Source organism: Balaenoptera ricei, chromosome 20 (genome assembly GCF_028023285.1).
Source record: "Balaenoptera ricei isolate mBalRic1 chromosome 20, mBalRic1.hap2, whole genome shotgun sequence".
In the NCBI taxonomy this organism is placed as follows: Eukaryota; Metazoa; Chordata; class Mammalia; order Artiodactyla; family Balaenopteridae; genus Balaenoptera; species Balaenoptera ricei.
In genome coordinates this window covers 47709291-47719952 of record NC_082658.1, presented here as the reverse complement: position 1 = coordinate 47719952, position 10662 = coordinate 47709291, and the positions used below count along the sequence as shown (strand labels likewise).

General features: G+C 52.0%; 1 protein-coding gene across 1 annotated transcript; it reads left to right on the top strand.

The window, feature by feature from the left end:
• The first annotated feature begins 1832 nt into the window (after positions 1 to 1832).
• On the top strand, positions 1833 to 10578 carry SLC46A1 (solute carrier family 46 member 1). Its single transcript, XM_059908511.1, has 5 exons — positions 1833 to 2118; positions 3498 to 4350; positions 5880 to 5963; positions 8141 to 8297; positions 8835 to 10578. The coding sequence occupies exons 1-5, from the start codon at positions 1891 to 1893 to the stop codon at positions 8890 to 8892; spliced, it is 1380 nt and encodes a 459-aa protein (XP_059764494.1). The 5' UTR covers positions 1833 to 1890; the 3' UTR covers positions 8893 to 10578.
• The last annotated feature ends 84 nt before the right edge of the window (positions 10579 to 10662 follow it).

The following is a 10662-nucleotide window of genomic DNA, read 5'->3' as shown; positions in this document are numbered from 1 at the left end:
TTTGTTTCCTCACTGCAGTCGACTTGAAAAAAATGCGCAACATAAGAGCTGTGAGTTGAGTTTATTCAGTTTCTCACTGAGCTCTGAGAAACTGTTTCGAAGAGGTAACGGAGGAGCCAGGATATATATAAATTTTTTTTTGTTATGTCTGGGACCATGCTGGTGGGGGTGGGTGGCAGGGGCTCTGGAAACGCAACAGTGTAAAGAAAAAAAATGTTGCCTGTCATTCCAGTTCTACAAGGATCAAGCCGTTAGCCACTGCAGTCGCCCACCCAATGGAAAGAAAAACACCTAGAACATAACAAGATTACTGCTAACCGCAGAGAACAGACATCTTCAGTTAATGATTGAGTACTTTTCTATGTTTGGGAAGACACAGGAATCTGGGGTCATTGAATTTTTTCTTTAGTTGTGTCTCTTAACTACCTAGGGGCGGTGTCCAAAGCACAGATTTTCCCTCCGGTGGATGGATGGTGGGCGACAGCAGCGGCTAATGGTTGATCCTTGTAGAACTGGAATTGCAGGCAACATTTCTTTTCTTTACATTGCTGTGTTTCCAGAGCCTCCCCTAGGCATTGTCCCTGACATACAAGGGGCACTCAACAAATGCACTGATAAGGGAGAAAGCCAAGTAATACCATTCCCTTTTACAGGCAATAAAATAGGCCCAAACAGGAGATCCAACTGCTTTATTCCCCTATTTCTATAGTAGGAGGACCAGGGAGCACAAGGTCACACCTAAGGGCCTCCCAGGTCCTCCACCTTCTCCTCCTCCTCCTCTGCTCCTCCAAGGGCACTGCAGAGCCAGGCCCCAGCCCCAGAAACAAGACAAGCTTCCTAGGAAAAGATCCTACGGCAGGAGGGGAGCAAGTGACAGCGTATTTATAACAATAGCACTTACAATGTATCAGACACTGTTCTTCCACAGCAACTCTTTGAGGCAGGTTCTATTAGCACCACCATTTTAAAGGTGAAGAAATGGAGGCACAAAGAGCTAAGTGGCATGTCCAAGGTAGTAGCGGGGCCTAGGTGATGGAACTGAGGCTGTAGAGCTGGAGGCTGCACTATTATCTACTGAGTCGCCTCTGTCACAGCACAGAACATCAGCATAGACGTCGGAAGTCATGTGTTCTTGGGCTTCCCTGGTGGCGCAGTGGATAGGAGTCTGCTTGCCAATGAAGGGGGCACAGGTTCAATCCCTGGTCCAGGAAGATGCTACGTGCCGCGGAGCAGCTAAGCCCGTGCGCCACAAGTACTGAGCCTGTGCTCTAGAGCCCAAGTGCCACAACTACTGAAGACCGCGTGCTTAGAGCCCGTGCTCCGCAACAAGAGAAGCCCCCGCTCGCCGCAACTAGAGAAAGCCCTCGTGCAGCAACGAAGACCCAACACAGCCAAAAATAAATAAACAACAAAAAATTTTTTTTTAATAAAAAAAGAAAGGCGTGTGTTCTTCTAGCTCAGCCTTGAGTGTCCCATGTCCTTGTTTCTTCATGGGTCAATTGAGATCCTTGATAACGGCTAGCCAATAGAGTTGTTGGGACATTAACTCAGAGTTTAGTACAGTGCCCAGCATATAATAAGCGATGAGTGAATGTTAATTATTGACATTCTTGTTACTGTTATGGGTGTTCTGCGCCTGCGGAGGAGTGCAGGGCTGTATCCTGGCACGGTCTGCAGTTCAGGTCACCCTGTAAACCAGGGGTGCAGGGTCCCTCGCCTCCCCTCCCCAGCCCAGAGAGGGAGGGGCCGAGAGGAAGGGGGCCCACCACTCCTGGCCCCGCCCCACCAGGCTTAAAAAAAAGAAAAAAAAAAAAAAAAAAAAAAAAGGACGCTAAGCGCAGGCGCAGAAAGCCAGCCGTAAGCCTGGCGCCAGCTCAGAAGTGCATAAGCATGGAGGGGCGCGCGAACTCCCGGGGCGAGCCCCGCGCCTGGCCCGCCGGGTCCGTGCTGTGCCGCGGCTGCGTGGAGCCGCTCATCTTCCTTGCCAACTTCGCCTTGGTCCTGCAGGGCCCGGTCACCACGCAGTACCTGTGGCACCGCTTCAGTGCCGACCTTGGCTACAACGGCACTCGTGACAGGGGCAGCTGCAGCAACCATAGCGTGGACCCCACCGCGCAGGTAGGGGCGGCGGGGAGAAGCGAGGAGCGTGGCAGGGGCGGGCCCTGGGCTGGAGTGTGGGGGCAGCGGAGCGGGCGGGGCCTGCGTAAAGGTTGGGGGCAGCCCAGCGGGTTAGGATATTGGGTGGTGGGCGGGGCCGGAGCAAAGTTGGGGCTTGACTGAGAAATGCGTTGCGGGGATGCTTAAAGTTGATCTAGGTAAAGCGAGTTTGAGGGTTAACAAAAGAGGGTGTCCACTGAAAAAAAATGCACAAACTGAGGGACTTCCCTGGTGGCGCAGTGGTTGGGAATCTGCCTGCCAATGCATGGGACACGGGTTCGAGCCCCGGCCCCGGAAGATCCCACATGCCGCGGAGCAACTAAGCCCGTGCGCCACAACTACTGAGCCTGCGCTCTAGAGCCCGCGAGCCACAACTACTAAAGTCCGCGCACCTAGAGCCCATGCTCCGCAACAAGAGAAGCCACCACAATGAGAAGGCCGCGCGGTGCAACGAAGACCCAACACAACCAAAAATAAATAAATAAGTAAAATTAAAAAAAAAAAAAGCACAAACTGAAAGTTGAGAATTATGTTTTATTTGGCGGACTTTCTGAGGACTCAAGCCCGGGAGGCAGTCTCTGAGATAGCTCTGAGGGACTGTTCCCAAGAGGTAAGGGAGTCGCCAGGATATATAGGAGTTTTGCAATAAAAACCAGGTAGTTGGAACATCAAAAGATTACTGTTAATTGAGGAAAACCAGACATCTCAAGTTACTGGACTGTTTTTTTTTTTTTGGCTGCACCACCTGGCTTGTGGGCTCTTAGTTTTCCAACCAGGGGTTGAACCCAGCCCCAGCAGTGAAAGCGCCAAGTCCTAAAAATTGGACCACCAGGGAATTCCCACAAGTCAATGAATTTAGCACTTTTCTAAGTAAGGGAAGATGCAGGAGCCTGGGCTTATTGAAATCACTCCTCTGATATGCACCTTAGCTCTCTAGAGCCAGTATCCTGTTCTTTCCCATCCTGAGTCTGTACTTGGGGGTGGCTGCAGTGGCTGAGGGCTTGGCGGTGGGCAGCCTGTTTGTCTCCATCCTGAGTTCCCTCAGGGCTCAGCATCAGGGGCGGCAGTAGTGGCTGAGGGCTTGATGGCCGCAGCATCCTTTGTTTGCTGATGTGGCAGGCAACATTTTTCATTCACAGTGCTAAAAGTAAGAGAACGGATCTTGCCCATTTCCCATACCCCTCCAGTGTCAGTTTTTAAGAGTTGTACTAAAATTCTCTGAGGTTTAGGGCTCCAAAGAAAGTCCTCATCCCTGTATCTCCCAGGTTGGTGATGGTGTGGGCGATGGGCAGCCCAGAGTGAGGAATGGCACCCTGGTAATAAGACTCTTGCCTCCGCAGGAAGTGGAGACGCTTACCTCCCACTGGACCCTCTACATGAACATGGGCGGCTTCCTGGTGGGACTCTTCTCGTGCACGCTGCTGGGCGCCTGGAGTGACTGTGTGGGCCGCCGCCCGCTGCTGGTGCTGGCCTCCCTCGGCCTTCTGCTCCAGACCGTGCTGTCCATCCTTGTGGTACAGCTGCAGCTCCACGTTGGCTACTTCGTGCTGGGCCGCATCCTTTGTGCCCTCCTCGGCGATTTCGGTGGCCTCCTGGCTGCTGGCTTTGCCTCCGTGGCAGATGTCAGCTCCAGCCGCACCCGTACCATCCGAATGGCCCTGCTGGAAGCGTGCATCGGGGTAGCAGGGATGCTGGCGAGTCTCATTGGTGGCAACTGGCTCCACGAGCAGGGTTATGCCAACCCCTTCTGGCTGGCCTTGGCCTTGCTGATTGCCATGACTCTCTATGCAGCATTCTGCTTTGGTGAGACAGTGAAAGAGCCGACACGTGCCCGGCTCTTCACACTCCGTCACCACCGATCCATCGTCCAGCTCTACGTGACCCAGGCCCCGGAGAAGTCCAGGAAGCACTTAGCCCTGTACTCGTTGGCCATCTTCGTGGTGATCACCGTGCACTTTGGGGCCCAGGACATCCTGACCCTCTATGAGCTGAGCACACCCCTCTGCTGGGACTCTAGGCTGATTGGCTACGGTTCTGCAGCTCAGCACCTCCCATACCTCACCAGCCTGCTGGGCCTGAGGCTTCTGCAGTACTGCCTGGCCGACACCTGGGTGGCTGAGATCGGTCTGGCCTTCAACATCATGGGGATGGTGGTCTTTGCATTTGCTACCATTACACCTCTCATGTTCACAGGTAAAGTGTGTATGGGTTCAGGGACAGTTTGTCTCGGAATTGCTGGGTGAAAACTGGGGACTGGCCACCTGCTGCCACCAAATGTAGTTCATGCCCATGTCTTTGGAAACATCACTGTGCCCCTAGCCTGCACTGGAGGACAGACAACTAAGAAACCTCATAAAAATGCCATCTTTGTTATACAGAAAACATAGACCTTCAATAGCCAAAGTAATTCATTCACACTACCAACCATAAATATTGTTAGTAAGATAGAGCCAAAGACAAAAAAATTGCTCTTACACTAATTGCTCCACTCCTTGGCCTCCCACAGCCTATATTCATGGTGCTCTTAAGCAAAGTCCAAGCTATTAATGCCTTAATACTCACTTCTCTGATAAGAATCACAGGACCTATCTCAAATATCCTTGGTCAGCTTCTTTGGGTTTTTAAAAAAGCCAGTCTTCTCAGACCGCAGCTATCAAATTCCTGCTTGTGTTGGTTCTTCTTTTCTTTCTTTTTTTTTTAAAAGGAGAAAGATTTTATTTTAAATATACTGAGCTCCTCTATGTTCTAGGCCCCGAGTCTCCACACAGATATTTTCTATCAAGGGTTCTTTTTTTTTTTTTAATTTATTTATTTATTTTTGGCTGTGTTGGGTCTTCGTTTCTGTGCGAGGGCTTTCTCCAGTTGCGGCAAGCGGGGGCCACTCCTCATCGCGGTGCGCGGGCCTCTCACTATCACGGCCTCTCTTGTTGCGGAGCACAGGCTCCAGACGCGCAGGCTCAGTAGTTGTGGCTCACGGGCCTAGTTGCTCCGCGGCATGTGGGATCTTCCCAGACCAAGGCTCGAACCCGTGTGCCCTGCATTAGCAGGCAGATTCTCAACCACTGCGCCACCAGGGAAGCCCCCTTTTCTTTCTTTTTTTTTTTTTTTTTTTTTGGTGGGAGGGGGCAGCTGCGAATGAGGAAGTTAACTTTCCTGAATGGACAGATTTATTTTAATAGAGCCCTAAAGTGTGTACAGTCAGCCATTCTGTAATCACAGATTTCCTAATGTGGCTGCTCGCCTGGACGGTGCTGATGGGGACCAGGTACCTTTTTCTCCTGCCCACAGCTTCTTCCATGGACTCGGTGCTGGGCTCAACGCCTTCGGGGGTGCAGAGATGATGAAGACACTGTCATTGCTCTGGGATTTGGGGGCCTTTCACCTGAAGGGGCCCTGGGGGGCCTCATCGTGAATGCACTTCAGAGGCGCCACTGTTTTTTAGCAGTTTGCAGTTTTTGTTGAGGAGGTAGCAGTTGCACAAGGGAGAGAAATGGTTACGAAGGAAACAGTGTAAGCCTGTGAGTAACTAAATGTCAAGGGAAAAGGAACTTGCATTTACTGTGTGCTTGCTGTGCCCCATCATTGTCTCCTTCCCCATCAGGGAAGTTCTTCTGTGTCTAATCCAAGTCCCTCATGGCGTAGGTACAGGACCTCTGCTACATCTCACTTGGGCACCCCTCTCCCCAACCCCATTTCCTTGATGATTGTTTCTTTCTTCACAGGGTACGGGCTCCTCTTCCTGTCGTTGGTCGTCACGCCTATCATCCGGGCCAAGCTCTCCAGGCTGGTGAGAGAGTCAGAGCAGGGTGAGTATCAGGGTTAGCCTGTGTCTGGTTCCTCATGCCCAGTGTTTCCTGAACTGTGCAGAGGGCAGCCACGGGCCAGGAGGCAGCTTACCTTCCTCCCTCCCACCCTGGAGAAATAAGTAGCCAAGACAACTGCATTGCTGTCACAGTGCCCAGGGCTGGCAGAGAACCACAGCAATTTGGATTTTCAGACCACAGAGTTGGAATTTGCAGTCAGCAGCATACGATTATATTCTTTTGGATAAGCCAAGCAGAGGATTTACTCTCTCCAGACTTCAGCTTTTCCATCTGTAAAGTGGATGTGACGATACCAGAGTTCCCTGCTTCCCTGGGGTCAGAGTGTCCAACTTTGTGATGTAGGTTTCACTGTCTCCACATGGCAGATGAAGCAGAGGCCCAGAGGGTTAAATTGATTCACCTGAGGTCACTCAGTAAGTGGTGGAGCTAGGATGCACACCCAGGTCTGTTTCTAAGAGCGGCAGGTCTGGGGATCTGGGTTTTAATCCTGGCTCTGTCACACCGGCTGTGTGATCTGGGCCTGTTTCCTCATCTGTAACACATGTGAATTGCTCTTTTTTTTGTGTGGGGGAGGGGTTCTTTTATAGTTTTTAAATTTAATAAATTAATTTATTTATTTTTGGCTGCATTGGGTCTTCCTTGCTGCGCGCGGGCTTTCTCTAGTTGCGGGGAGTGGGGGCTACTCTTCGTTGCGGTGTGCAGGCTTCTCATTGCGGTGGCTTCTCTTGTTACGGAGCGCAGACTCTAGGTGCGCAGGCTTCAGTAGTTATGGCACGAGGGCTCAGTAGTTGTGGCTCAGAGGCTCTTGAGTGCAGGCTCAGTAGTTGTGGTGCGCAGGCTTAGTTGCTCTGCGGCATGTGGGATCTTCCTGGACCAGGGCTCAAACCCGTGTCCCCTGCATTGGCAGGCGGATTCTTAACCACTGCGCCACCAGGGAAGTCCTGTGAATTGCTCTTGATGACATCTGTAGGCCCTTCGAGCTCTGACAGTCTGATAGTTTAATCTCAACTTCTGCTGGGCTGTTGCTTATTTTGCAAAATTTGTGTTCTGCTGGCATATCGATTCTATTTATTTTAAAATTTTTGGCTGCATTGGGTCTTTGTTGCTGCGCATGGGCTTTCCCTAGTTGCGGTGCGCGGGCTTCTCATCGCAGTGGCTTCTCTTGTTGCGGAGCACGGGCTCTAGGCGAGTGGGTTTCAGTAGTTGTGGCTCGCAGGCTCAGTTGCTCCGTGGCATGTGGGACCTTCCGGACCAGGGTTCGAACCCGTGTCCCTGCATTGGCAGGCGATTCTTAACCAATGTGACAGCAGGGAAGTCCCATGCTGTCATATCTATAAAGAATAGCTTCTCAGGCCTCTTGGTCCTTAGATCCCAATCCGGAAACATGTGGCTCATCCACTTTTTCCCATCTGCCCTCTTGGTCCTTAGATCCCAATCCGGAAACATGTGGCTCATCCACTTTTTCCCATCTGCCCTGGAAGTAGGATCTGGTGATGGCAGAGACTCTGGTGCCATGTATAGCCCACCATGGGTTCTGTTATCCTCAGAACCCATGTGCCTTCATTGACTCACTCAATAAGCATTTTTCTAGCACCTTCACTGTGCCCAGAGATGCCAAGGGGAACAGGAGAAAAGAACAGCTCTTACTAACTGGCTGCCTCCAGGGGGCCAGGCCCTGTGATAGGTACATCACATATATACCTATCATGCGATTATAGTGTTACCAACAATCTATGAAAGGTATTATCCTTATTTCACAGAAGGGGGACAGAAACCCAGAAAGATAAGTGTCTTATTCGGTGATCACACAGCTAATAAGTGTTGAAACTGAGAATTAGCCCAGAAATTTATCCTAAGCAGGAGATGATTCCAAAGGGGATAAACCCAAAACCATTTTAGCAGACTTTTGCTAGAAGACATCACATGTACTTGTAATATATAGATTTAATAACAGCCATTTGTTTTGTAGCACAGGTGCTTTCCATGCATGACCTCGTCAAAGCCTTATCACAGCACATGATGTAGGATTTATAGCTGAGGAAGGTGACACTCAGAGAGGTTAAGTGACTTGCTCCAGGTCACACAGCTGCGAGGTAGTGGTGTCAGGATTTGTATTTAGGTCTTTCAAATTCCTGAGTGTGGTATTTATTTCTTCACAGGCGCTCTCTTTTCTGCTGTGGCCTGTGTGAATGGCTTGGCCATGCTGACAGCCTCTGGCATCTTCAACTCGCTCTACCCCGCCACCCTGAACTTCATGAAGGGCTTCCCTTTCCTCCTGGGAGCTGGCCTCCTCTTCATCCCGGCCGTCCTGATTGGGTAATGCAGGGCCCTGACCCCGGCTCAAAATGGAGCCCTTTACCCTAAAGGTATCCTCTTCCTCCTCCTCCTTCCAACCTCCTCAGTCCTGGAGCTCTTCCCCTGTGGGTGTCTCAGTCCCAGCCTGACTCTCCCCTTGCAGATGGTTGCCTAATCGTCTGGGAGCGATTCCCCGGGAGAAAGGCAGAGGCCGGTAGGGGAAGGGTCAGGCTCACAGTGCTTCTTGGCAAGGCTATGTTCTCACACCCAGTTCCCCTCATCCCTCTCCATTCCCATTTTACAGATGGAACTACGGTGGCAGAAATGTGCTAAAGGGAAGCCTGGAGAGCTTCCTCGGCTAGTTGTGACTGGGCCACACGCTAACCTGACCCACTTGTTTCTTCCCCCAGAGCCCTCTGTCTCTGGACATTGTCTTCCACCTCTCAGCTTGGGGAGGGGGATACCTGGACCAGCCCATCCAATAAAGCCTGTGTCACTTCTCCAGGAGTTGAGGGTCCCCCCGTGTTAAATCTGAACCCTCTCTCTGGTCTCTCACAGGATACTGGAAAGGGCTAATCATTGCCCTGAATTCCAGCAGTTTCCCCAGAGCCCCTGATGTGCCTGGACCAGAGGACGGGGGGCGAGAGGAGCGACGTGAGCACTAACCAACTGGAAGCAGATGCCTCTGGATCCCAGCCCTCAGCAGCAGCGGCAGCTCCCCTCAATGGGCGGTGTTCACCTTGGACCAGGTGGTCAAGCTAGACCAAGGCCCCCACCTCATCCACGCCGTGCCTGCCTCTGATTCTAGGATCTGGAATTGTAACCCAGACAGTCCCACTCAGGGCAGGCGGTGTGGGAGCCATTTAGAACAGGGATCTGTTTACCCTTTAGTCCATCAATCACGTAGAACCCTCCAGGGGAGAGGAGAGGTCCTGATGGAGGGACCAGCTGAAGCACGAGGGCCATAGCACCTCTGCTTCCAACCCAAACTGTGCAGCTCACGGTGCTCAGTTCACGGCCAAGCAGCTACCAGTCACTCCTTAGTGATGAATAGGGTACCACTGGTCAGTGCCAGCTTTGGGGGGAGGGAGGGTTGTGGGAGGGACTTGGTGCCACCTGGAGGGAGAGTGCTGCGTGGGAATCAATCCCCTGGGCTTAGCAGTGCCAATCATAATAAGAAGTCAGTATAATCGCCCTGGAATGAACCTTCCGGCCCCCATGGCATTGGGCTGTGGGGCCTTCTGTTTCCCTGTTCCTAGTTTGCCCACCGTAGGTCAGACAGCAGTGGCTGCTGGAAGGGACAGGGGCCCCCGAGTTGCCATGGGATTGGTACTGGGCGTGGCCAGCTCAGTCCTCATCTGACTGCCCATTCTCTTCTCCGGAGCTGCTGGGAGGCGAAGGGCTGCCACGCTTGCATCAGGTCAGCAGAGAAGCTCCGGGCAGAGCCCTGGCTGCTCATTCCTCAGGGTCAGAGATCTACTCCCTGAAGACACCTTGCCCTGGTCTTCCTGGCTACACCAAACCAAGCAGAATCAGTTTTTGTTACCACTCAGCCCTCTAACACCTCCCATTGCTGGGCATTTCAGCAGGGCCATGTGCTGACACCATCCCTCGAGCATCTGTAGCTCAACAGGAACCTGGAGATGGGCCCGACTCCCCAAAGAATGAGGGGCCCATTTCTAGGGCGTTAGGAAAGCCTGGACCTGAAGTTGAAAGGCAGAATGGGATTTGGTATTAAGGCACTGGCTTTGATGAGGGCCATAAGCCCCCAAACAAATCAGATGACACTTGACCCTTCAAAACAGAATTGGCCACAGGGCATGGCCCCCTGCTGGTATTTCTACCCTCATTCTCTCTCACCTGCCCTGCTAGCCAGTTTTCTGGCTAGAAATCACGCAGGTAAAATGGGGGCGGCCCAGGGCAAACTAGGGTCAGCTGTGGCCCTCTGTAGCCTGGGCCTGTTTGCAGATTCCCATCTCACTGTCCCCTGTCATTGGGAGATCAAGCAAGGAGAGGCCCCCTCCACTGACTGTCCCAGCAGTGAGGATGGTAGGAAAAAGGCTCTGGGCTGGCCTCAGGCCCAGGCTCTACTCCGGGCATTGCCTCTGGCTCGTGTGTTGCCTTGAGCAAGGCCCTCTATAAAGGGTTAGATCAGCAATGCCTCTAATTGTCTGATCATGGTTGGACAAGTTAGGAGACACTAGATTAAATACTGTTTTAAGATCCTTCCTATCTCATATATTCTAGAATGGAATGCCTCTATTCATGGACCTAGGGGAAGGATAAATGAGTTGGAGCTGGACTTTTGACTTTTGAGTGTTTCTTGGTCATGAGCAATTCTTGGTCTTGGAGAGGGGTGGGGTGAGGCTGACTCAGCCCCGACCTG

Excerpts from the sequence above, each read along its gene's own strand:
- SLC46A1 (XM_059908511.1), top strand. The coding sequence starts at position 1,891 with ATGGAGGGGCGCGCGAACTCCCGGGGCGAGCCCCGCGCCTGGCCCGCC. Across the intron at positions 2,119-3,497 it reads GCGTGGACCCCACCGCGCAG|GAAGTGGAGACGCTTACCTC; the intron begins GTAGGGGCGGCG and ends TTGCCTCCGCAG. Across the intron at positions 8,298-8,834 it reads ATCCCGGCCGTCCTGATTGG|GATACTGGAAAGGGCTAATC; the intron begins GTAATGCAGGGC and ends GGTCTCTCACAG.